We start from the raw sequence: 27,582 nt of genomic DNA, 5'->3' as shown, positions 1-27,582 counted from the left end.
TTACTTTGAGGCTATATCACCTTCAATCCAGCAGAGAGATAAAGAAATTACTAAGTAACTAAATGATTTATGAAGGGTAATCTCTCTCAATCACTGAAAAAAGCCAATGTATTTTGGGAGTAATAAAACACATAAATTGGAGAGTATGCTTACACTATTGAGAGACAAAATACACCTATTTGCAAGATAAAGACTGTGTCACTAGGCTGGTAAAACAGTGTCTTTGATGAGCAGTATATTTCCATTTGAAGAAGAAAACCACTGGCTCTTCTAACCTTGACTTTCAGACTATGTTTTATGAATATATTAAAGAAAACAGAAACTTAACTGAAGAGTTAACATAATCCTCCGAAGTTTTAAAAAAATATATTATTCAATAGCACTGAAATATCAATAGTACTATTTAAGTGTTTATACTTCATAAGAGGAAAATATCCCTTGTTACAATACTGATTTAATATTTAAGAGACTGCTCTTCATCAAGGTAATATTTCCACAGAATTCAACTTATCAAAGGGAGAAAATTAAAAGAAGCAGAAGATTACTTTGGGAGGAACATATTTTTTTCTTTTATCTTTAGAAAAGATTTATATTTCAATTAATCAAACTATTCAACAGTGTATATGCCTGGAGTATCACTCAGTGGAGTAGCAAATAATTAAGAATCATTTACAGAATACATAATTATAGAGCAAAGATTATAATGTTTAATTAATTCTAACATAACCATGTCTACTGTCTTTATGAACTTTCCCTCTGGTTTTATGTTGGGGCAGTGGAGAAGCAGGAGGTAAAAGGTGTGGTTCCATTCTCTACAATACTCTCATTGCCTGAGCCAAAGAATAATAAAGAATTGGGTGGTGAGCTAAAACTAAAAGGTCATTAAGGAATTTTACTGACTCCATGAGGCTCATATTCTGAATCCCTAAATCTGGAAAGGCGTTACTCAACAGCGTTACTATTAACATTTTTGGCCAGACAATTGTTTGTTGTGGGGGAAGAGGCTGTGCACTGTCGATGCTGAACAGCATCCTTAGCCTTTACCCACGAGATGCCAGTAGCAACCAGTCTTCCCTACTCCTCCGCCCATTCCCTGGTAGGGACAAAGAAAAATGTCCCTGGGGACCACTGCTCTAGAGAAATCAGGGAGAGACAGTAAAGGAGTATACGTAATTAGACACTGTGGGGTGTGGCCAGAACACCCCCTCAGGACCAAGATCTTTATCTGCTGGGAATATTAACTGCTGATGTTTCATACCTGGGTCCTTCTTCAGCAACTGTCCAGACCAAGAGTGCTGTCTTACCCACCCAAAGTGACAACTCGTCCCAGGCTATCTCGTGTCCAATGACTGGCTAACAGGGGGAGGCACTTGCTTTCCCATGGGACAACCATGAAGGGCAATTCTAGCTTCCAAGGTCCTCACAGAATTGGCAAAGGCCTCTGTAAACACATCACAGTTCAACTTTTCCTTCTGTTCAGTGGTGCTGTCTTCCTTTCCTTTCCAGATATTTCTCTAAAGAGCATTCCCCAGTACTATCTACACACAAATCTCTGCTTTAGGGTTTATTTAGTAGGAAATCCAACTTAGGATAATAAAATTGTGACTCCATTCTGTTAAGAGGAAAAGGTAGTATTTCTGTTTTAAGTGGAATTGGGTCATTTACTGGGTGAGTAAGAGTAGAAATGAATAGAAGAATTGATACAAATTTCTAAAATAGACATACTGTAATTAGAAAATCAAACTAAGATATTAACCAAAATGGTAATGGAGAGAGAATTCATATTAACAGTTAACAAATTCTGGGTACTTACTAAGTATCAGGAACTATCCTAAGTGCCTTATAATATTATCTGCCTAAGTAGGTATTATTATTCCCATTTTCTGGATGAAGAAATTGAGGCTCAGAGAAATTAAGTCCCATGTCTAAGGTCACACAGTAAGTGATGGAGCTAAGGAATCAAATCCTGGTCCATCCAACTCCAGAGCTATGTTCTCTCTATTGATTATGGCCACAGCAAAGTCTCCCATCCCTGTTTTTATCTCCTCCTAAATCATTCTTCATCATTCATCATTCTTCATCATGCTGCTAGACAGATATTTCTAAACTGTAACTCTAACCCTGGCCTTTCGTCATCGGGAACTCTCTCTCCTCTATCTTTTGTATTAAGTTCAAATCCCTCAGCATGGCATTTAAATACAAACTCTTTCTATCATGATCTGACTCTTGATCATCTCTCCAGCTTTATTCCTGTTCCAGAGTTCTGGAAGCTCCTGTGGATGCTTTCTCATATTATAGCCATAGACATGTTTCTCTAACTATAAAGATGCTTTGTTTATTTGCTTAGCAAATACCAAAAGCTACTATTTACTAAGCCTGCTTTATGCCAGACCCCATACTTAGTGCTTTACACTATACAGTCTTTCATCTGTGGTGGTTGTTCTACTTGGTGACGACTAACTTGTGTGTGACTCTTGCGACCCCATGGACTATAGCCCGCCAGACTTCTCTTCCATGGGATTTTCCAGGCAAGAATACTGGAGTGGGTTGCCATTTCCTTCTCCAGAAGATCTTCCCGACCGAGGGATGGAACCCACATCTCCTTCACTGGCAGGCAGATTCTTTACTACTGAGCCACCACTGAAGCCCACTCTTTCATTTACTTCTCACAATAACCTAATAAAATAGCTACTATTTTTCTCATTATACAGGGCGGAAGCTAAAGATCACTACGGTTAGGTAATATAGCAAAGTTAATGGCAGAGTCTGGACATGAACTGAAACTGGTATGACTCCTGTACTTTAAACTATTACACTAACAGCGTTTGGTAGATGTTCATTAAATTAAGTAGTTCTCTATCTTCTTCATTCTGTGAACACCTGTAAGGCACAAATGTCCGAGGTAAAAATGTATACAGAAGCATTTTAATGTCACAGATGTCTGGTATTCAGAAACTGTTTTAAAACCTGAGCACCTACCTGCATGAGATCTTGCAGGCTCTCCAGAAAAGAAATCTCTGCTTCTACCATATAGAACTCTGCCAGGTGCCTCCGGCTCTGAGAATTCTCTGCTCGGAATGTTGGACCAAAGGTAAACACTTGAGTAAAAGCTCTGCAATTCAAGATTAACAGTATAAAAATAGGATTTACATGATTAATTCTAAGTTTTAAAAATATTCAGTGAATGCTTAAGGAAAAAAAGTTTTGTGCCTCTGTCTTGTCCACAAATCCACACATATTAGCTGCTATATTTCTTTAATGGGTGATAATAATAGTTTCATTAAAAATGTTACATTTATAGAAACCATTTTATCCCAGAGGAATTTGCAAATGTTTTACAAACCCTACAGCTTACTAAATATAGACTTATAACCACTTCTGGGTGCAATCCATTGCAGCTGCCTTAAACAGCAGACAAGTACATTTCACAGCAATTGAGAACAAAGTCAAAGACAAATACCACAGCCCAAGAAGCCACACAGAGAATCTAGATAGCAATAGTTAAAATCAGAATTTCATGTGGATAAGGTGAGTGAAGCATTTTCAAAATATGTGAAAAAGGAATATCAGATACTCATGGCAACTTGCCTTGTTAGGCTTACTCAAGTCCTTTACGCCCACTCAAGAGTTTCATTCAGTGTTGAATGACCCCTGACATTTGAGGGGTGGGGTGGATTTGAAGAACTGTCTATTTTAACTGTGGTTTTCAAGAAGGACTATAGTTCAACAACATAAATGGAAAAAAAAATTAATTTTTTCATGTCCTGCAGAGAAATGGTCATGATACCTTCATTCTTTAATACTTACAGTGTCCTTCATATATGAGAAAGGTTAACAACTGGGACTAGATCAAGCATGTATGAACAAATGAGTATTTTATAAGGCTATGTAATCTTTGAATTATAAGGTTTGGTTAGAGCAAAACAAGAGATTTGGGGCTCCTTAGCTGTTATCCTCAACACTCTTCATTTGTCTGTCATCAGTCAGATAACATTAAGATCAGAAAATAGTACAGAAAACAAACGGGTTGTAGATATCAGGGTTTTGTTTTGTTTTGTTCTTTACATAAAGATACTCCAGGAAATTAAACAGTAAAACAATAATACTGCAAATTATGACATTTATTTTTTCTTTCAAAGGCCATTTCAGCTAAGGCCTAGTTGGTAAGAAGCTTAGGAATTTATGTTTTGGTTCCACAGCTACCTTCCTGAGACCACAATCATTTAACCTCTGAGAATCCTAGTTTTTCACGGAAAAACAAACAGTAAAAACTCAGGATTACTACAGTAACCTCTCCCAAGATTCAGGTCCAGACTTGCCTACTAGAATGTTTCTGAAAACACTGACCCTACCTTGTCCAAAATGAAAAATCCTGTTCCCCAAAACAAATGAAAAATAAAATAGTGAACAATCCTGGTTTTCCTTTTACATTTTCCCCAGTTCTATTAATCTCAGTTAACCCACCTCAGCACCCAAACCAGATCCCCATCCCTCCCTCACTGCTCACACATTTCCTATCACAAAATTGCAACTGTTCACACCTAGGAAAACTCTTGCAAATCTAGAGACTACTCCTTCCCCCTCCCCAAGGTGAAGGTAAAGGTGAAGGTGAAGTCGTTCAGTCGTGTCTGACTCTTTGCGACCCTGTGGACTATAACCTACTAGACTTCTCTGTCCGTGGGATTCTCCAGGCAAGAATACTGGAGTGGTTTGCCATTTCCTTCTCCAGGGAATCTTCCCAACCCAGGGGTTGAACCCAGGTCTCCTGCATTGGAGGCAGACGCTTTAACCTCTAAGACGCTTTAACCAGGGAATTTACTTGGCTGTGCCAGGTCTCAGCTGCAGCACATGGGATCTTCAATCGGATCTTTGTTGTGGCATGCAGGAGCTTTTAGTTGTAGCATGTGGGATCTAGTCCCCTGATAAGGGATCGAACCTGGGCCCCCCCCCAGCATTGGCAGCATGGAGTCCTAGCCACTAGACCACCAGGGTAGTCCCTAGAGACTCTTCATTTCCACAGATGCTATCTTAGTGTCATCTCTTGTGTCTGGCTCCTGCCTTTCTTCCACCAGTCCCAAACGAAACTCCCAAGGTAAGTTTTCAAATTCAAATCTGACTATATATCAGCCCTAATTTAAAAACCTTCAATGGTTGCCCCCTGCTCAACAGTTAAAATTCAAACTCCTAACTTGGACTGAACCTTCCTTCCCAAAGCCTTTCCTCTAACATACTGAGGACACTCTCCTTACATGCCCTGTATGCCTTACGGCCTTTTCATTGGCTCTCTTCTGTCTGTAGTGCCCAGCCCCTGTTCCTCCCTCTCCAATGGCAAATCTCCATCCATCCTTCAAGAATTGACTTTAGTATCACTTTTTCTTACCATATGTCCCCAACTTTATTGTTTCCTCCTTTATATGACTAACATTTTGTTTATGTATTTATTATATAAAACATATCACTTAGAAATATAATTATGCATTTTGTATCCTTTCCCCTCAAGAAACTGTGAAATTTTCTAGAGCAGGAATAATGTTTTATTCATTTTTGCATCTCCAGTGCCTATGATAAAACAGGTGCTCTAGTTGAATGAATGAGCAATGATGATGATGACAGGCTTCCTCAGCTGTGAACTGGAAAAGCACAACATCCTCACAAACAATAACATTACAAATAATGCACAGAAAAATACTCAGATGTATTTTACTGTGGCTGTCACACAATAACTAAAATGGATCAGAAAATTTAGGTCTGTCCCAACAATAAATTAAAAAATTACAGGTCCAATATATGACTATGCAATCTCTAGGAAGGCTGGCAACAGTATATCTAAATAAATAAAGTGACATTTTTTCTGGCACTGTATCACAAGAAATTGCATATACAGATGTGCACTACTGACAGAGGATATTCTACTGAGATTTTCTAGCGCATAAATAGAAACTCCACGGTACAGGAAAAATTTACTTTGAAGGCTCTAAGAAAGACTTCTAAGAGATGGACAGCTATCATTCTGAAATAGAAGGAAGGCCAATGGGAGTGCTGTTCAAAAGTGATACATTATATGCATCAAGGTACTAGACACAGAGAAAACAGTGATATCTAAAAGTACTACAGATTCAAGTCACAATGGCATCTGCTTCTCACATGGATAGGGAACTCTAAGATGAGCAGCGTCAGTGATTTTTAACAGTGGTTAATGATTTTCTCTTGCAATAAATATACAGGTGCTTCCAAGGTGGCTCAGTGATAAAGAATCCACCTGCCAGTGCAGGAGACGTGGGTTCCATCCCTGGGTCGGGAAGATCCCCTGGAGAAGGAAATGGCAACCCACTCTAGTATTCTTGCCTGGAGAATCCCATGGACAGAAGAGACTCATGTGCTACATGACTCTTGCAAAACTGTCACACACAAGTTAGCAACAAAACAACATAAAATATAGGAGATCGGGGATTTTTATTTTGGTAAGGATCAGATTCTAATTGTGGTGCCCAAAAGTTAAGTATTTCTCTAATAGAGTAAGTAAAAATCAATGGTCATGGTGCTTCCTCTGAATTACCAGAAAGATAAAATGAGCTGGAATGCAGCTGAAAATTTCCCTAATTTTGCATCTAGTCTTTAAGCAGATAAATATTTAAATAATTCAGTAAAGATCACCCTATGCAAGCATCCAGTGTTTTTTTTTAAATTATTTTTTAACTGAAGGATAATTGTTTTACAGAATTTTGTTGTTTTCTGTCAAACGCATCCAGTGTTTTATAGTAAAGTAGCTGTAGCAGTAGGAGTGACAGTGGTCACCGTTAGCAAGTGCTCCTTGTGGACCAACCGTTAGTTGTGAGAACCGCACAGTTAACTCCTTTATCATTAACTATATTTTCCAGGCAAAGAAACTGAAGTTCAGAGAAGTTAGGAAACTTCTCCCAAAGTCATCGAGTCACAGCCTAATTAGTGGTGGAGGCCAGATTCAAATCTAGATCTGACTCTTAATGATATAGCCTTAATTGTGATATTAAATTAATGATGCTCATCACCAAACATGGACAAACCCAGGGAACAGGAGAGAAAAGTTTGTAATATGTGCCTGCCCCTGATCCCCTTTCTTAAAGATAGCTAGGGTGAGTGGTTTGGTTTATTGTGAATAGCTTATTTATGTGTTAAAATCTTAGCTCTCTAAAATAGGTTGCTGTCATGCAAATAATGAGAAGATAAATTTTAATCAATATTTTGTAACTTTTAGCAGGTCATTCAGCCTTTCTGGTCTTCAAATTTTTACATGAGTGGGAGATAGGGGCAGTTTGGCATTATTCTCTAGTATCTTTTACAATAATTTTGTCTTTTGGTCCCTGTGAAATTGCTACGTTTTAAATTTATGCTGATTTCCTTTTTTTTCTCTACCTTCCACACACATGAAAGTGGTTTGCAGCAAGGCTTGGCCCAAGCAATAGTTAAAATAAGATCTGAGAACAAGGCCATTTCTAAAATAAGATGCAAAACCAGGTGAAAGGCCAGTACTGCTGTGAGAAGAAACTAGCAGAAAAAATACTCAGCACTAAGAAATCATTCTTGTGCCAAATTATGGAGAGAGGAAAACTATATAAGGAAAGTCCATGAGCTTGGAGTTGATATTTAAGATAACAAAAGTACATTCAATACACGTCAACTAAGATAGCTACAAAAACAGCTTTTTAAAAATAAAAAGTAAAGTTACCAAAAATAGATTCTACAAAGGCCATTTTCTCCCTTGTGTGGAATTTTATGAAGCCCTAAATTGGCAAGTGGATTATTATGAAATAGTCACTGATTGCTTGGCCATTCATTCCTTCTGGCCCTAAAATTTAAGAGCTAATCTTTATATTTTGAAAGAAAAGAGGAATTACTGTTGTTTTTAGCTGAGGAAGAACTCATCATTTAGCATAAAAGGGATCAGCAACTTTCCCTAAGCCCACCCACTTCAAACCTTCTATCACTTCTCTACTTCATGCAGGAAATGTTCATTGAACTCAAGTGAACTCAAAGACAGCTTTAAACAGGCTTTTTAAACAATCTTTGTCAAGCGGTATTCCCATCATCCAGAAAACACTCACCCTCACCTACTTTGCCGCTGCTCTGTACCCACTGGGTCGGCAATACTGTGACACACTTGTCATTCATTCACTGCTTCTACATGCCTAACAGAGTGGACACCAGGCACCTCCTTTTCAGCTCTCCCCTTTCCTCTATCTTGCAACAATACACTTGGTGAAAGGGTTTATAAAGAGATGGAGCTCTCCCCACTTCATTAACTCTTATCAGGACATCCTAGCGAGGAAGCACTCTAAAATCTAAACATGTCTTCTCTATCATTACTGCTAAACATTCCTGCAAAATTAATTTTATTATGTCCTGTTCTTATTGTTTAGTCACTAAGTTGTGTCTGACTCTTGTGACCCCATGGACTGTAGTCCACCAGGCTCCTCTGTCCATGGGATTTACTAAGCAAGAATACTAGAGTGGGTTGCTATTTCCTTCTCTAGGGGATCTTTTCAACCCAAGGATCAAACACATATCTCCTGTATTGGTAGGCGGGTTCTCTACCACTGAACTACTAATATGTCCTAAGTATCTGATTTAGAACTGAATTTGAAGTCCAAGCAAATTTAATCTTAATTGTAGGATGAGAGTCAAAGTTTGATAGAGCCTGACAACAGTCTTGCTAAAGGGAGTGGAGAGTTGCCTCTGATGAGCATGTGAACTGGGGGAGGGATATTCAGCAAAGGGAATATAAATCACACAGGTCCTGAGGTAGGAGAGAGAGAGCCTGACATCTTTAAAGACAGAAGTAGGCCAGCAGCAAGACGAATAGTAAGAGATGAGGTCAAAGAGATGGGAAGGGATCAGGATCAGAACACAGAGGGTGGTCCCTGTAAGCCACTGTAACGAGAGTCTGGATTTTATTTACTACTCCTTGATATATCTAACACTGTATTTTTCTGTTTTTCTGACCTCCATCTCTGCCTCCTACATTCTACACTAGCTGTTCAACAAACACTGCTGCTGCTGCTGCTAAGTCGCTTCAGTCGTATCTGACTCTGTGCGACCCCGTAGACGGCAGCCCACCAGGCTCCCCCAACCCTGGGATTCTCCAGGCACGAACACTGGAGTGGGTTGCCATTTTCTTCTCCAATGCATGAAAGTGAAGTCGCTCATCATGTCTGAAGGAGTCTTTTGGGCCTATATCACCCCCTGTCTAGAAACCTTCCACCCCCTTCACCTGCCCAGAAGACTTATCACCCACTGCCCAACTACAAATGCCATCTCAACTAAAAAATACCCCAAACATCCCAACTGATTAACGTTTCCCTTATCGCTTCCACAAGCCTCCCTAAAAATATGGAACCTCCCTGATCCCTCTCCACGCTCAGCCTGGTCGTTAGACTGACTGTCGCCCCTCCTTGCCTGAATAAAGGTAACCTACTTCTGTTAAGGTCGTCTTTCCTCTTTCTGCCTTGGCCCGAACTATACCTTACAGTGTCCGACTCTTCGCGACCCCATGGACCGTAGCCTACCAGGCTCCTCCATCCATGGGATTTCCCAGGCAAGAGTACTGCCATTGCTTTCTCCCCAACAAACGGTAGCACTCTTCAAACTTAGTCCGAGAACCTCTTCTTTTCCCCCTGTATACATTTTCCCTAAATGATCTCGCCTCAGTCATTTAATTAATTCTCAACTAATTACCTGTTGGCACACACAATTCACCAATTTGTATCTCCGGCCCAGACTTCTCTAAGTTCTAGAAGCACACATTCAGCTCTGCTCAATCTTTCACTTGTCTCAGATAGAACTCACGCCTCCCTGACCCCTCACACTGGCTTCAGTCTTCTTTCAAGTTTCTAGGTCTATCCTCCCAGTAGGTATACCACGTACTACTGTTCACAGAGTCTTTCAAATTTTTTTTAAAAATGACATATATGGATGTGACTATTTGCTTAATGTTCATCTTTTTCACTAGACTGTAAATTTCATGAGCGACCTTATCTATTTTTTGATTCATTACAATATAACCAGTTGTTAACCCAGTGCACAACACACAGCAGATAATCAAAACTTGTCAAATAACTCATTTTCTGTAAAATACGCTGATGCACATACTTTGAATCTTTGAAACAGCACTGGATGGGGGTAAGGATAGAGGAGCAAGAAGAGGAAGACAGTGAACAGAATATCAATTACTAAGCAAAAAATTCTGCTATTCCCTGAAATAATTTTTCATAGAAGGCACTAGGAGGTAAAAGAATCATTTTTTAAAAGACTCCTTACATGTTAGTTTTCGTTCTATAGGCAACAAGTACACTTTTGAAAAGTACTGGATCAGAAGAACTTCTCTAATTAGCAAAGATTTTACTTTTTGAGAAACTAAAATATAACCACACACAAAAAAATTTCCCTAGGTCTTACTCTATGTAAACGGAGCAGCACTTGATGTTCTGGCTTCTGCCAGAGTGGATACCGACAAGTTAAAAGAATTATTGTCATTTCATCATTCCTGCAATGATGGACTTTTCAGAGGATGGACTATATTTAGAAAATAGCATATTTCTCCAGGATCAAATTTTGCTAATTTTTTTTTTGGCTACTTTATTTAATTGAAGGATAATTGCTTTATAGAATTGTGTTTTCTGTCAAACATCAACAAGAATCAGCCATAGGTACACCCATGTCCTCTCCCTCCTGAACCTCCTTCCATTCCAGATTGTCACAGAGCCCTTGTGTGAGTTTCCTGAGTCATACAGCAAATTCCCACTGGCTATCTATTTAACACATGGTCATGTACGTTTCCATGTGACTCTCTCTATATATCTCACCCTCTTCCTCCTCCCTTCCCCCCAGGTCCAAAGGTCTGTTCTCTCCATTGCTGCCCTGCAAATAAATTCATCAGTACCATCTTTCTAGGTTCCATATACAGGTGTCAGTATACAAAATCTATATTTCTCAGCATTTCTGACTTACTTCACTTTGTATAATAGGCTCTAGGATTGTTGACCTCATTAGAAATGACTCAAATACGTTCCTTTTTATAGCTGAGCAATATCCTATAGTATATATGTAGTACAGCTTCTTTATCCATCATCTGTTGATGGACATCTAGGCTGCTTCCATGTTCTAGCTATTGTAAATAGAGCTGTAATTGACAGTGGGGTACATGAGTCTTTTTCAATTTTGGTTTCCTCAGGGTATATGCCTTGGGGTAGCATTGCTGGGTCATATGATGGTTTTATTCCTAGTCTTTAAAGGAATCTCCATATCATCTTTCATAATGGCTGTATCAATTTGCATTCCTGCCAGCAATCCAAGAGGATTCCCTTTTTCTCCACACTCCTGTAGACTTTTTGATAATGGTTATTCTGACTGGTGTGAGGTGGTCTCACATTGTAGTTTTCATTTGCATTTCTCTAATAATGAGTGATGTTGAGCATCTTTTCATGTGTTTATTAGCCATCTGTATAGACATATACATTTCTTTGGAGAAATGTTTGTTTAGGTCTTTGAGAGGATAAACAAAGTTGACAAACCATTAGCCAGACTCATTGAGAAAAAAAGGGAGAAAAATCAAATCAAAAAAATTAGAAATGAAAAAGGAGAGGTTACAACAGACAACACAGAAATACAAAGAATCTTAAGAGAATATTATTAGCAACTATATGCTAATAAAATGGACAACCTAAAGGAAATGTACAGATTCTTAGAAAAGTTTAACCTTCCAAGACTGAACCAGGAAGAAATAGAAATTATAAACACTGAAATCAAAACTGTGATCAAAAATCTCTCAAAAAACAAAAGCCCAGGACCAGATGGCTTCACAGGGGAATTCTATCAAACATTTAGAAATGAGCTAGTGCCTATTTTTCTGAAACTCTTCACAAAAATTGCAGAGGAAGGAATACTGCCAAACTTATTCTACGAGGCCACCATCACCCTGATACCTAAACCAGGCAAAGACAACACACAAAAATGATACTGACACACGCCAGTATCACTGATGAACATAGATGCAAAACCCTCAACAAAATTCTAGCAAACAGAATTCAACAACACATTAAAAAGCTCATACACCATAATCAAGTCGGGTTTATTCCAGGGATGCAAGGATTCTTCAATACACACAAATTAATCAGTGTGATATACCATATTAACAAATTGAAAGATAAAAATCATATGATCATCTCAATAGATGCAGGAAAAGCCTTTGACAAAATTTAGCACCCATTTATGATAAAAATGCCTCAAAAAATGGGTAAAGAAGGAACCTACCTCAACAGACTAAAGACTATATATGATAAGCCCACAGCAAATATTATTCTCAACAGTGAAAAACTAAAACATTCCCTCTAAGATCAGGAACAAGACAAGGATGTCCACTTGTACCACTATTATTCATGATAGTTTTGGAAGTCCTAGCTACAGCAATTAGAGAAGAAAAAGAAATAAATGGAACCCAGATTGGAAAAGAAGTGAAACTCTCACTGTTTGAAAATGACATGATACTATACATAGAAAACCCAAAAGAAACTATCAGAAAATTACTAGAGCTAATCAGTGAATTTAGTAAAGTTGCAGGATACAAGGTCAATACACAGAAGTCACTTGCATTTCTATAAACCAACAATGAAAAATCAGAAAGAAAAATTAAGGAATCAATCCCACTTACCACTGCAACAAAAAGAATAAAATATCTAGGAATTAACCTCGTAAGTATACAAAAGAACAGTTTATACAAAATTATAAGATACTGATCAAAGAAATCAAAGATGATATCAACAGATGGAGAGATATTCCATGTTCCTGGGTAGGAAGAATCAATATTGTGAAAATAACTATACTACCAAATATAATCCACAGATTCAGCATGATCCCTATCAAATTACCAATGGCATTTTTCACAGAACAAGAACAAAAAATTTCACAATTCAAATGGAAACACAAAAGTCCCTGAATAGCCAAAGCACTCTTGAGAAAGAAGAATGGAGCTGGAGAAATCAATCTTCCTAAGCTCAGGCTATACTACAAAGCTACAGTCATCAAGACAGTATGGTACTGGCTGATTGCTTTAATTGTGTATTTGTCCTCACATTTTCAACAAGATACCACAACCATCTTTTCAAAACAGGTACACATTTTGTTAAATGCATCTATTCGTTCCTAGATTATCCCTCCTGTAATCTCTCATGTTTAGTAGTCCTTGTACTGAGGATCATGAAAGAGAACATACCAGAACTTTAGGTACATGCACCACATAGTATTTACATGTTATTTAAGTCTATGAAGATTTCAAAGGTTACCTTTTCTGAAATCTTACACTATAGCAGAAGATGAGTCATTATGACACTAAATTATCAACAGTGTCCTGGGCTCAAGTCCTGTACTGGTGATCCTTACTTTTTAAAGGTCATCATAGTAATTAATCCAAAGCCTATAATCCGAAGACCTAAACTGAAATTCTGGCTACTCCACTTATGAACTAGCCCAGTTAACTTTGAGACTGAATTTTTCTATGTGAAAATGAAGTTAAGTATACATTTGTCATGGGACTACTATAAAGATGAAATGAAACAAAATATGCATAAAGTTTAATGTAATATAAACTTAATGTGGTATTAATTAATGTAATTAATATGGTAAGTGGTTCAACAAACAGGTAAGACTGTTTTTTGGTTTGTTTCTGTTTATGTCTCCTTTCTTTCCAAAGGTCTATTGTTCTCATTTCGTTGGTCTCAAAATCTCTTTATAACTTTCAATCAGTGCAAAAGAGATTTTGTTTATGTAGGCTATGTCTACCAATATTTACTATTAAAACTGAGAAATTTTTAAACATTGTTCATTTAAAAACAAACAATACACCCATCATGTCATAAAAACTTCTTTTTAATAAAACTTTATAAGAGGAGTGGCATTGTTTTATATTTTTGTAAATTTTCTTCATATCTGGCTTAATAGAAGACAGCTGGATTCTCATATCTGCTTATGCATTCAACCCATTGTGTTATCATATGATAACTGGAAAACTCACTGTATACTCACGAAAGAATAAAAATAAAAAGAACAAATACTGGCTTAGTATTACTATGAAAACAGTTTTCATTTCAAAGGACTTTCTGAAAGGGTCCTGGGCGGGGGGCAGACAAAACTTTGAGACCCATCACATTAGGCAGTGATTCTTAATAAGCAGTACTAATTCTGGGTTCTACCTGTGGAAACTTACATTCAGAAAATCTAGGGAGAGTTCTAGACATGAGTATATTTTAAAGTTCTACATGTAATTACTATGTGAACTCCTGATTAAGCACTACTACCCTAAAAAATGGTTAAGATCACTAACCAATATATTTTTTAAAAAGTTTGATAGCTATCATTCTTTAAATGGATATAATATATGCTGGTGAGGATGGAGGGAACTCCTTGTACATGCTGGTGGGAATGTAAAATCATGTACTTACTGTGAAAAAGTCTGGTGATCCCTTAAAAAGTTAAAAATAGAATTATCATATGATCCAGCATTTCCACTCTGGAGTACGAACACCAAAGAAATGAAAATAAGTGACCCCAAAAACCCCTCCATGGGTGTCAGTCACTCAGTTGTGTCTGGCTCTTCTTGACTCCATGGTCTTGTTAGGCTCCCCCATGGGATTCTCCAGGCAAGAATACTGGAGTGGGCTGTCATTCCCTTCTCCAGGGGATCTTCCCGACCCAGGTATCAAACCCAGGTCTCCTGCACTACGGGCTGATTGTTTACCATCTGAGCTACCAGGGAAGCCCTCTCTATGTGGATGTTCAAAGCAGCATTTTCACAATAGTCAAAAAATAGAAACAATTCAAATGTTCATCAAAGGATTAACAGATAAATGCTGCTGCTGTTGCTGCAGCTAAGTCACTTCAGTTGTGTCTGACTCTGTGCAACCCCATAGACGGTAGCCCTCCAGGCTCCCCCATCCCTGGGATTCTCCAGGCAAGAACACTGGGGTGGGTTGCCATTTCTTTCTCCAATAACGGATAAATGAGATATGGTATATTTATATGATGGAATATTATTCAGCCATGAAGAGAAACAAAGTATTAATATATCCTATAATATGAAGGAACCTTGGAAACATGATGTTAAATGAAAGAAGGCCAATACAAAAGGCCACATATGGTATAATTCCCTTTCTATGAAATATCCAGACTAGGCAAATCCAGAGAAACAGAAAGCAGAAGAGTGGCTGCCAGGGCTGGGAGAAGAGGGAATGGTAAATGACTGCATCGTCGGTATGTGGTTTCCTTTTGGGGTGATAAAAATGTTCTGGAATTATGTAGTTGTGTTGGTTATACAGTATCACTAAAAGTAAATTTCAGGTTATACGTATTTAAGTCTATCACAACAGAATTTTTAAAAAGAAACTAACTGTCCAATAGGCACTTTACACATGTTTTATTTCATTCTTGCTTCTCTACGAGGCAAGTGATTTCATTTTATTTACAATGGAAGAAACTGAAGCTTAGACAAGGTAAGTAACAAGTGCAGAGCAGCACAGCAAAGGTAGTTTTAGCCAGAGCAATTTGGCTCCACGGCCCACTTTCTGCTGAGCTGCATGTGTGCATTCTTCAAAGCTAACAAAGTGCAGCACAGATGAGCAATGGTCCCACAACCCCACAAAATGCTGCCATGTGCTCCAAAAAGAAGCTTTGTACCTTTAATGTCACCATTATTTGAGTGGATTTTGCCCCTCTATACAAGGTCATTTCATTCCTGGTTGCTGTTTCCGATATACCTTTCTTCTTCCACTTGCTATCTCTGCGTTGGCCACTTCCTACCATGTACAGCTCCTTTTGTCTATTAGGTACCACCTATAGCTCCTCCTTAGTGGAAAGGGGACAGTCATTTATAAGCTTTGATGGTCAATCAGGATACTTTTTCATTCCATTTTAGGTTACAGAAAAGGATAACACGTAACACTATAACACGATAACACTGTGGGTCCTAAAATGTTGAACTTGAGTTAAAACGAAGTTTTGTTAGAAATGCTTAAATGATCTAGAACAGTGGTTTTATTACTTTAGCATGCATTAGAATCATGGAGGGTTTGTTATCACACAGCTTGCTGGACCCCACACTCAGAATTTCTGCTTCAGTAGGTCTGAGGGTAGGCCTGAGACAACTTCCAGGTGATGTTGATGCCCCTGGTCCAAGGGTAACACTTGGAGAGCCAGTGTTCTAGAGTGGTTCTCAATCTTGGCTGCATAGAATAACCTATGGTACTTCAAAAAAACAATGTTGATGCCCCAAAAAACCAATTAAATCTGTTTATCTGGGAACTTGCACTAAAATCTGATATATCTGTATTTTAAAACAAGCTCCTTAGACGCTGTAACCACTTATCTAGACCTTCTAATTGTTAATTATGATTGAAGGTAAAAGGTACAAATACTACTCTTGTGGTTTCACAAAAAGGGTATGGTTTGTATAAAAGCCAGGGGACTACGGATGAAATAAAACATTTCTAATATTCTTGACAGATGCCAAATCAGAGCTTGGTATATGAACATAAAAGCACACAGGGAGTATGGCACACTAGGAATAGAGGCAAGACCCTTTCACAAGAGCACTTAGCCTATAGACATAATGCAGAAACATCTCTATTTCTCTGCATCCATTTTCCCCAAAATGGAACATGAGGAAAGAGGTCAATGGAGGACAGAGTTACTGGGTACTCTTCTGAATCTGTTTCAGTGCCCAGTTATACATATTCTGTTTATCCCACATCTACTACTCTACCAAGGGCTTCCCCGACGGTTCAGCACGTAAAGAAACCATCTGTAATGCAGGAGACACAGGACGTGTGGGCTTGATTCCTGGGTTGAGAAGATCTCCTGGAGGGGCAAATGGCAACCCACTTCAGTATACTTGCTTGGGAAATCCCATGGACAGAGCCTGGCCAGCTATAGTCCCTGGGGTCACAAAGAGTCGGACATGACCGAGCATGAGCACAATGCTGCCCTGCCATACCGGGCCTCTTTCCCCCTCTTCTGATAAAATAACTCTTTGAAAGGCACTGATGACTTTAGAATTATTCAATAAACCATGCTTGCACCTTCTGTTAACATTCCATCTATATAAAAATGCATAACTCTCAGAATCAGGCTTTTCTAGGCTCTTTACTCAAAATGAGTAAATTTAAGCCATTTTATTCATCATCTTCTGAAGAAGAGAATGAGTGAATTGTTCTCCAGTGGTCGTGGCTCCCTGAGAAAGAATATCCAAAACAGATACACAATGAACAGGACACAGCCTTCATCTTCTGATTTGGCTTCACTGATATATATGTCTGTAAAAGCCACAGTGAAACAGTGAGTGCTGCATAGAAACTAAAAAGAAATATTCTTAATGGTATATTAATAGATCATGGAGTGATCTACACAAAAGGTAAAGAGACTTTGGATTGAACTATCTGAGCAGTTGTTTTCAAATTCCCAATTCATACTTAACTCTTTAACAGCTCTCTATAAAATCCATTATCAAATCAAACACATATTCTGGCTACAGGTGAGCATGCATGAAAGTTTTTAGACACTTCTATGTATGTTGTTCCTTTTGTTTAGTTGCTAAGTCATGTCTGACTCTCTTGTGAGCCCATGGATTGTCACCCACTCTTCTGTCCATGGGATTTTCCAGGCAAGAATACCGGAGTGGGTTGCCATTTCTGTCTCCAGGGAACGTTTCTGATCCAGGGATGACACCCACACTTCCTGCATTGACAGAAGGGTTCTTTATCACTGAGCCATCTGGGAAGCCCACTTTCTTGTAAAGTAGTCCCACTATCTGCCTAGAGTTCAAATGTTTTCACTGAATCTCACACTACACTGTCTGAAGAAGAATCAGAAGGAAAGTACAGAATAGTCACCCAGTTGAAGACACTAAGAAAAGTCACTTAATGATGTTCCAGGAAAAAAAAAAAAAAAAAAAAACTTTATAGGTTTTTATCTTTACTTCCCAATCTCCATAATCCATTGGTACTAAATCAGCTTCTTAAGGGTGAAAAAAGGATGGCTCAGGTTTTGTACATTCTCCAAACTGTACGTTTATGTGGCACTTCAGTTTACTACCCTATGAACCTGTCTCAAGTGCAAAACATAGATTTTATTTTTTCAGTGAAGGGATGTACTATCGGAGATCAAGTGGGGGCTGACATCAGGAGAAATAAAAATAATATGAACATCAACCAGTACATGTTATTAAGCTTGTTACCAATTTCTACTGCAAGAAAGAAGCAAAATGCATGGCTGAGTTTCTTTATAAGCAATTTCACCTAGAGCAGCAAAGATGAATTTTCCCTTTATTTTGTAGAAAAGGAAGTAAATTTAATTTGGTAAAGTGAAATACAAAGAAATGTTTCAGTGGTTTTCATGCACATAGTTTATAGGTAAATTTTTAAAATTTTAATTTTTCTTAAAATATACTAAATTCCTGAATTCATACAAAGAAGAATTCATACCAACACCAAGGGAATGAAATGAAAATGAAATTCTGCTTTCATATAACAAGGGTACTTTAAAATATCTAAACAGATCCAACATAATATTACCCCAAGTTTGTTAATGCATTTTCTCTTGAGTGACATTTTTCCCCTCAACTAGAATAGATTGATGAAATACATTAAAATTACTGGTGCAATTCAAGCCCACATATCATATCAGCCAAGAAGAAAAAGATACTGCAGCCTAGAGTCTAGCTATGTGTCCTTTATCTTACAGTCGTCATTATCCACCATGAAGTCGTATTCATTTATTTCTTCAGTAAATATGTATTAGGCTACTGACCAATATGGGCTTCCCTGGGGGCTCAGTGGTAAAGAATCCGCCTGCCAATGCAGGAGACGCAGGTTCGAATCCTGGGTTGGGAAGATCCCCTAGAGAAGGAAATGGCAACCCACTCCAGTATTCTTGCCTGGGAAATCCCAAGGATAGAGGAGCTTGATGGGTTACACTCCACAGAATTACAAAAGAATCAGAGAATTAGTGACTAAACAACAACTAATCACTATGGAAAACATAGACATAAATTGGACATGGCCTTTACCTTCAAGGAACTTACAGACTATTAACAGTAGGGACATCACAGACCTAAATCTTCAAGTTACAATTATAAAATTCCTAAGGAAAGAAACACAGAAGAAAACCTTTCGCATTTTTTGGAATAAAATACAAAATTCATGAATCACATAAGAAAAAAAAACTGATAAAGTATACACCAACAAAATGAAAAAACTTTGATCTTCAAAAGACAGCTAAAAAGATGGAAACAGACGACAGACTGGGAGAAAGTAATTACAATGCATAAATCTGATACAGGGCTAATATCCAGAACATATAAAGAATTCTTACAACTTCACAAACAGATGGAAAGATATACTGTGTCTTTGGATTGGAAGAATCAATACTGTTCAAATGGCCGTACTACCCAAGGCAATCTAGGATTCAATGCAGTCCCTATAAAATTACATGGCATTTTTCATAGAACTAGAACAAATAATTTAGAATGTGTATGGAAACAAAAAAGACCCTCACTAGCCAAAACAATTCTGAGAAAGAACAGAAGGAATCATGAAGAACTGAAGGAATCATGCTCCCTGGCTTCAGAATATAATACAGAACTGCAGTCATCAAAACAGTACGGTACTGGCATAAAAACAGGTACACAGCTCAACAGAGCAGGAGAGAAAGCCCAGAAATAAACCCACACGCTTATGGTCAATTAATCTACAACAATGGATACAAGAATACACAATGGAGATGAGACAAGCTCTTCAATAAGTGGTGCTGGGAAAATTGGATAGCTACATACAAAAGAGTGAATTTAGAACTTCCCTAACAGCATATACAAAAATAAACCCAAAATAGATTAAAGATCTAAATATAAGACCAGATACTATAAAACTCCTAGAGGAAAACTCTTAGAACACTCTTTGACTGAAGTTACAGCAATAATTTTTTGGATCTGACACCTAGAATAATTGAAATAAGAGTAAAACTGAACAAATGAGGCCTAGTCAACTTGTAAGCTTTTGCACTGTGAAGGAAAGCTAACAGAACAAAAAGACAACCTATGGAATGGGAGGAAATATTTGAAAATAATGAGACTGACAAGGGATTAACTTCCAAGATATATAAATAGCTCAATATAAAAAAATAAAAACAATGCAATCAAAAAATGGGCAGAAGACCTGAATAATATTACTTCAGACATACAAACAGCCAACAGGCACTTGGAAAGATGTTCAGTGTCATTAATTATCAGAGAAATGCAAATCAAAACTACAATAAGGAACCACCTCACACCAGTCAGAATGGCCATCCCCAAAAAATCTACAAACAATAAATGCTAGAGAGAGTGTGGAGGAAAGGGAATCCTTCTACACTGCTGGTGGGAACGTAAATCTGTGTAGCCACAATGACAAAAAGTCTTGAGGTTCCCTAACACACTAACCACTGAGTCACTATGTGAGCCAGCAATGCCAGATCTGGCGTATATCTGGAAAAGACGGTAATCTGAAAAGATACATGTACCCCAATGTTTACAGCAGCATTATTTACAACAGCCAAGACATGGACGTGACTTAAACATCCACTGACAGATGAATGGGTAAGGAAGACGTCACACACACACACACACACACAGTGAAAAACACTACTCAGCCACAAAAAGAATGAAACGATGCCACTGGGAGCAACACGGACAGACCTAGAGGTTAAAAATACCATAGGAAGCTATCTATACATGAACTCTGAAAAAAATGAGAGAAGTGAACTATTCACAAAACAGACATAGAAAACAAGTTTATGGTTACCAATGCGGAAAGCAGGGTGATGGGGAGGGACAAATTAAGAGTTTGAGATTAACATATACATTCTACTATATACGAAATAAACAATAAGCAACTACTGTATAGCACAGGGAACTATATTCAGTATCTTGGCTTTTGAACTGTGGTGTTGGAGAAGACTCTTGCGAGTCCCTTGGACTGCAAGGAGATCCAACCAGTCCATTCTGAAGGAGATCAGCCCTGGGATTTCTTTGGAAGGACTGATGCTAAAGCTGAAACTCCAGTACTTTGGCCACCTCATGAGAAGAGTTGACTCATCGGAAAATACTGATGCTGGGAGGGACTGGGGGCAGGAGGAGAAGGGGATGACAGAGGATGAGATGGCTGGATGGCATCACTGACTCGATGGACGTGAGTCTGAGTGAACTCCTGGAGACGGTGATGGACAGGGAGGCCCGGCGTGCTGCGATTCATGGGGTCGCAAAGAGTCGGACACGACTGAGCGATTGAACTGAACTGAACTGAATTGAATAACCTATAATGGAAAAGAATCTGAAAAAGAATATATATATTCAGTTATATATATATAACTGAATCACATTGTTGAACCGTTGAAACTAATACAACATTGTAAATCAACTATACTTCTATCAAGAAAAAGAAAAAGAACTCATAACTCAGTAAGAAGAAGACAAACAGCCTAATCAAATGGGCAAATGAATTCAAAAGACAATTCCTGTAAGATTTATAAATGACCAGTAAGCACAGACACACACCAAATTTAACACTATTATCACAGACATGCAAATTAAAACTATAATGAGATACCATACACTTAGTAGACCGATTAAAAAAATACAACACTGGACTTCCCTTATGGCCCAGTGGTTAAGAATCTGTCTGCCAATTAGGAGACACAGGTTCAATCCCTGGTCTGAGAAGATTTCACATATCCCAGGGAAACTAAGCCTGTCACAACTACTGAGTCTGCATTCTGGAGCCTGAGAGCCACAAGTACTGAGCCCAAGCGCTGCAACCACTGAAGCCCCACAGCCAGTGCTCTGCAGTAAGAGAAGCCACTGCAAGGAGAAGCCACCACACTGCAACTAGGGAGTAGCCTTTGCTTACTACAACTAGAGAAATCCCATGCACAGCAATGAGACCCATCACAGCCATAAATAAATAAAAATATAATACCAATGTTTTTCAAAGATGTGGAGCAAACAGAACCTTTATTCATGGTTGGAGAGTACAAGAATTTCAGAAAACTGTGTGGCAGTTTCTTCTAAAGTTAATCATACATTTATCATACAACCCAGAAACTGTTAGGAATTTACCAAAGGGAGATGAAAACTACATGAATGTAATGGGCATATATGCATGAATTTCCAGAGCTTCATTCATAATAGGACCAAACTGGAAACAACCCAAGTGTCTACCAAAAGATGAATGAATTAACAAACTGTATGTCCATGCAAATAATATTCAGAAATTAAAAAGAACAAACCAGGGCTTCCCTGGGTGGCTCGGTGGTAAAGAATTCGCCTGCCAGTACAGGAGACACAGGTTCAGTATCTCATCCAGGAAGATCCCACATGTACAGAGCAACTAAACCCATGTGCCACAACCGTTGAGCCTCAACTACTGAGTCCATGTGCCTCGACTACTGAGGCCCACAGGCCCTAGACCCTGTGCTAGGCAACAAGGGAAGTCATGGCAATAAGAAGCCTGTGCACTGCAACCAGAGAGTAGCTCCCCCTCTCCCCAGCGAGAGGAAAGCCTGCACATCAACGACTCAGCTCAGTGAAAAATTAAAAAAAAAATTACAACAACAACAACAACAAAACACTGGATGAACGTCAAAAGCAATACGTCGAGTGAAAGATGACAAACAGAGGAGAGTTTGATAAATGAGATACTGCTGTCTTTGTTCAGTGGTTCAGTGGTGTCCGACCCTTTGTAACCCCACGGACTTCAGCACACCAGGCTTCCCTGTCCTTCAACATCTCTGGGAGCTTGCTCAAATTCATGATCATTGAGTTGGTGATGCCATCCAACCATCTCATCCTCTGTCATCTCCTTCTCCTCCTGCCTTCAATTATTCCCAGCATCAGGATCTTTTCTAATGAGTTAGCTCTTCACATCAGGTGATCAGACTACTGGAGCTTCAGTTTCAGCATTAGTCTTTCCAATGAATATTCAGGATTCATTTCCTTCAGGACTGATTTGTTTGATCTCCTTGCAGTCTAAGGGATTCTCAAGAGTCTTCTCCAACACTGCAGTTCAAAAGCATCAATTCTTCAGCGCTTAGCCTTCTTTATGGTCCAACCCTCACATCCATACATGACCACTGGAAAAACCATAGCTTTGACTAGATGGACCTTTGCTGGCAAAGGAACTTCTCTGCTTTGTAACATGCTGTCTAGGTTTGTCATAGCTTTTCTTCCAAGGAACAAATGTCTTTTATTTTCATGGCCGCAGTTACCATCTGCAGTGATTTTGGAGCCCCCCAAAATAAAGTCTGTCACTGTTTCCCCATCTATTTACCATGAAGTGATGGGACCAGATGCCACGATCTTTGTTTTTTTGAATGTTGAGTTTTAAGCCAGCTTTTTCACTCTCCTCTTTCACATTCATCAAGAGGCTCTTTAGTTCCTCTTTGCTTTCTGCCATAAGAGTGGGATCACCTGCAGATCTGCGGTTACTGATCCCAGCAATCTTGATTCCAGTTTGCGCTTCATCCAGCCCAGCACTGTGCATGATATACTCTGCATATAAGTTAAATTAGCAGTCAAAGGCTTTAGCAGTAGACAATGAAACAGAAGTAGATGTTTTAAGATACTATATGTTACCATTTATATAAAATATATAAACATAAATTAAATATTATAAAAAAACTATTTATATGAAATTCTAGAAGAGGGAAATCTGATGAGAGAAAGCAGATCACTCATTGCCTAGTACACAGAGCTGGGGAGAGAGACAAAGGGCAATGAGGGACTTTTTTTTTAGGTGATAGAAATATTGTACGTTTTTATCACAGTAGAGATTATAAAGGTTTAGACATTTTTCTAAATTTATTGAATGGTACATTTAAAATGAGTGCATTTTTATATGCAAAGTTTACTCAATAAAGTTGATTAAGAAGCAACAGTAATGAAAAGGGTTTATCTGTACACTGACATTCCATTACTTACTATTGAAATTATAACCTTATCCCAGCTATAGTATAAAAGGTGAAGTATCAACCTGTTGGAACCACAGAAAGGGCACAGCAATGATTTACTTAAAGAACAAAAGAGTCCAGAACACAGAGATGCCTCACTATAACACGTTATGTTGACCTAATCAACATAAGAGGAGCACACCTAATCTGTTCTTAGTTTATTTCTGATTTGGTCTTCAAATTATGACAAGTATCTAATTTTTGTGTCCTAGTCCCTTCCTTCATTCCAGGCACTGGTTTTTGTCTGATGTTCTGACTTGTCTTTCAAGTCCTGAATCCTAGCTGACTCTCAATTTGTCAAGATCCTCTGCTAGGTATAAACTCCGTTCTATTACTGTTGCAAAACAACTTGATTCCTAGCTATCAGCTATTCTTTCTGGCTACACCACCCTGGCTTCTTTCTTTAGCTAGTCTTTCATAATCACTCCGGGTTCTCCAGGTCCCAGTTGTCATCAGTACTGCCAATTCAGCACTTACCATTTCAATGTCAAACTGTGAAAAACACTGGGCTTCACACACACTCTAATTTTCACAACAGTTCTGCAAGGTGGCCATTACAATTTATCTTTTTGGTTAGGAAGTGGAGGCTCAGACATTAAGCTTACAAAACTAGTACATAAGGAAGCTAGAATTCCAACTCAAACCTCTCAGAGGTTTGTTACTTTCTTCAATTAACAGAACCATTCACTTAATGAATTCAGTACTTCTGGGCAGGGGTAACATTACCTTAGTAGCTAATTAATTCATAACAGCACTGGTAAGTCTCTACATGTCAATCAACAAGGCTGTTTCATATTTTTTAACAGCTTCCCTGGTATCCAACACATTCCCATGTCAATAGGGTGAATGTGAAAACTACTGCTGAATAAATGAGTAGCCATAGAAATTTTCAGATAGAAGAAAACAAGCCTGGGAAAAAGAAGTCAAAATGATAGAAATTCTCTCTGTTCCCAACCTAACCTAAATTCTGCAAACATGCAACCAACACAGATTTCCCCTTTTTCTCCTAAAAATGTAATTAAAGCCACCTAAGCAAAATAGAATTTGAACAAGATTCTATAGTAATTGAAAGAAGTAACATCAGTCTTGCTTTTTATAGCTCCCATACTGTCCATATTAGTCAAATTACTAAGTATTAATGTGATGTGTCACTAAAGTAACCTTCCAGACAATGCATATAGGCATTGCATTTCATACACAATGAGTTCTGTATCATTGTCAAAGGACTGACTGAGAATTTTTTTTTAACTCACAGCAAACTTGCTTATTTCAAAAGCACTCAATATTTCGGTTATTCTGTCTGCTTAACTGGAACTCAGCAAGCTAGGTAACAGAAGAGTAGGGCTACTTTCCTGTACACTTGAGATAAAGAAAAGGCAGGTTAGCAATCTTTCCCACAAAGAACTCTAAACAGGTAGAGAACCCAGTGCTTAGACTTTCAAGGTGGTATACTGCAGATCTAACACATTTAAACACAGGAACTAAATCATCATGCAAATAGTACATTAACTAGTAATTAAAGAAAAGCAAGTTAATACCTTTCAAGCTAGTAAAAACTGAGGTCAAATAGTGCACAGATATTTATATTCACTCCTTCCTGAGACAACCTCAAAATAATAATTTAAAAAATTAAAAGGAGGAAATAGGAAAGGGGCCTTCAGTGGACAAGAGCTCTCCCGCACACCTTTGGAGGACAGAAAACGAATGGCTAAGTGATGACCAACGTGTCAAAACATGGAAACCATTATCTGGAACACACAGGGAGCACACCGCAGCAGAACAGACAGCCTGCACAGAGTACCACAGTGGGGCTGGGGAAGGGGGAAATGGAAACTCACTGAGCCTGCACGTGGGCATGTCAGCCTTCTCCCCTCTCCACCTGAGTGGCTGGACACCACGTGTGGCCACTAACCGGGCCACAGAGGGTCTTTCTCAAGAGCAGTGGCTCTCAGCATCTCATCACTAGGGAGGTCTGCTGGGGCCTACTCCCATTGCTCTGATCCAGCAGCGTTTGCCAGGTGCTGAGAGGAGAGGGGAAAGGGAATTTCTTTTTAAAGTGATGAAAACAGTATATAAAGTTAGTGATGAAAGTTGTAAAACTGTGTGATGGTAATAAAAACTACTGATTTGTACATTTAAAAATATTTTTTATTTTAATTAATTTTTGTTCTTGTACTGTCCATTTTTAAAGGGTGAATTCTATGGTATAGGAGTTATATCTCAGTTAAGTTGTTCTTTAAGAAAAATCATTCTCTTGACCTTTGACCAACTTGGGCGTTGGGGATGGCAATCAAGTCTGAGTGTAACGTAGTCAAACTTCTGTATTAGCAGTTTGTCCATGTGTGTGGTTCTTCACCCATGAATCCAACCAAGCAAGATAGTGTAGCACTGTAGTATTTACTTACTGAAGAAAAAACTCTTGTGTAAGTGGACCTGGACAGTGCAAACTCAAGTTGTTCAAGGGTCAGCTTGTATTCAATTGCACACAAGTCTCAGGGCTTCCCTGGCAGCTCAGCTGGTAAAGAATCTGCCTGCAATGAAGGAGACCCCAGTTTGATTCCTGGGTCAGGAAGATCTGCTGGAGAAGGGATAGACTACCCACTCCAGTATTCTTGGGCTTCCCTGGCGGCTCAGCTGGTGATGAATCTGCCTGCAACGCGGGAGACCTGAGTTCAATCCCTGGGTTGGAAACATTCCCTGGAGAAGGAAAAGACTACCCATTCCAGTATTCTGGCCTGGAGAATTACATGGACTGTATAGTCCATGGGGTTGCAAAGAGTCGGACACGACTGACAGCCTTTCACGTTCACTTTCTCTCACGGAAGGCCATCAAATAGATTTGAACTATTAAATCACATCTCTCCTTTGTCATCCCTATGCTCAATACATCCAGTTTCTTCAACCATTTCTTTAAGACATGGCATTCATATCCCAGTTATCCTGGCTGTTGTCCTGAACTCAGACAAGACACAGTCATAACCTTTTCATACAAAGTTTAACAATAGATTCTAAGTATTTCCTAATGGACAAAGGAACAGGAGACAGAAACTAGTCGTCTAGCTTTCGAGGATTTGGATAAATAAAATTCATTCAAGAATAACTATCAAACACAACGTAAAAGTACCAAAAGATGTCCCATTGCCAGATACAGATTAACATGTACTGAAGTAACTAAAACATTCTTTCTACACCACAAAATGCTCTGGAATAATGGTAAGAAAAAGTTGCATTAACCAGGTTTCTGTTGTTCCAAGAATAGAAAAGCAACAGAATACAAACCAGATATAACAGTCAGTGATCATTAAATATAAATAACATTTTAAAATGCACTCTCATGTAATCATTCCACTGATAAAGTTACCTCTAAATTAAATTCAACCTAGACAAGGTGAAATTCCCTTGCCATATGCTCTTCTTGCCCTCAGGACAATCTTTTTTTACAACAGCTACATTTCTAATTCCTTATTTAGTGTCTGCTTTGCTCATTAGACCGTGCAGGGTCAGAAAGGTTGGAATCATATCTTTCCT

General features: G+C 38.5%; 1 protein-coding gene across 9 annotated transcripts in view; it reads right to left on the bottom strand.

The window, feature by feature from the left end:
• NARS2 (asparaginyl-tRNA synthetase 2, mitochondrial) overlaps positions 1-27,582 on the bottom strand; it is a 152,066-nt gene that overhangs the window by 44,650 nt on the left and 79,834 nt on the right. For all 9 annotated transcript variants that reach the window (XM_042237733.1, XM_027959883.3, XM_060403956.1 and 6 more), the window contains one exon: positions 2,980-3,112. In XM_042237733.1, coding sequence (XP_042093667.1) covers positions 2,980-3,112 — 133 coding nt within the window. The remainder of the gene's footprint in view (positions 1-2,979; positions 3,113-27,582) is intronic.

The sequence above is a fragment of the Ovis aries genome, chromosome 21 (genome assembly GCF_016772045.2).
Source record: "Ovis aries strain OAR_USU_Benz2616 breed Rambouillet chromosome 21, ARS-UI_Ramb_v3.0, whole genome shotgun sequence".
Classification (NCBI taxonomy): domain Eukaryota; kingdom Metazoa; phylum Chordata; class Mammalia; order Artiodactyla; family Bovidae; genus Ovis; species Ovis aries.
Note: the sequence above shows the minus strand (reverse complement) of the source record. Positions and strands in the feature narration are given on the sequence as shown.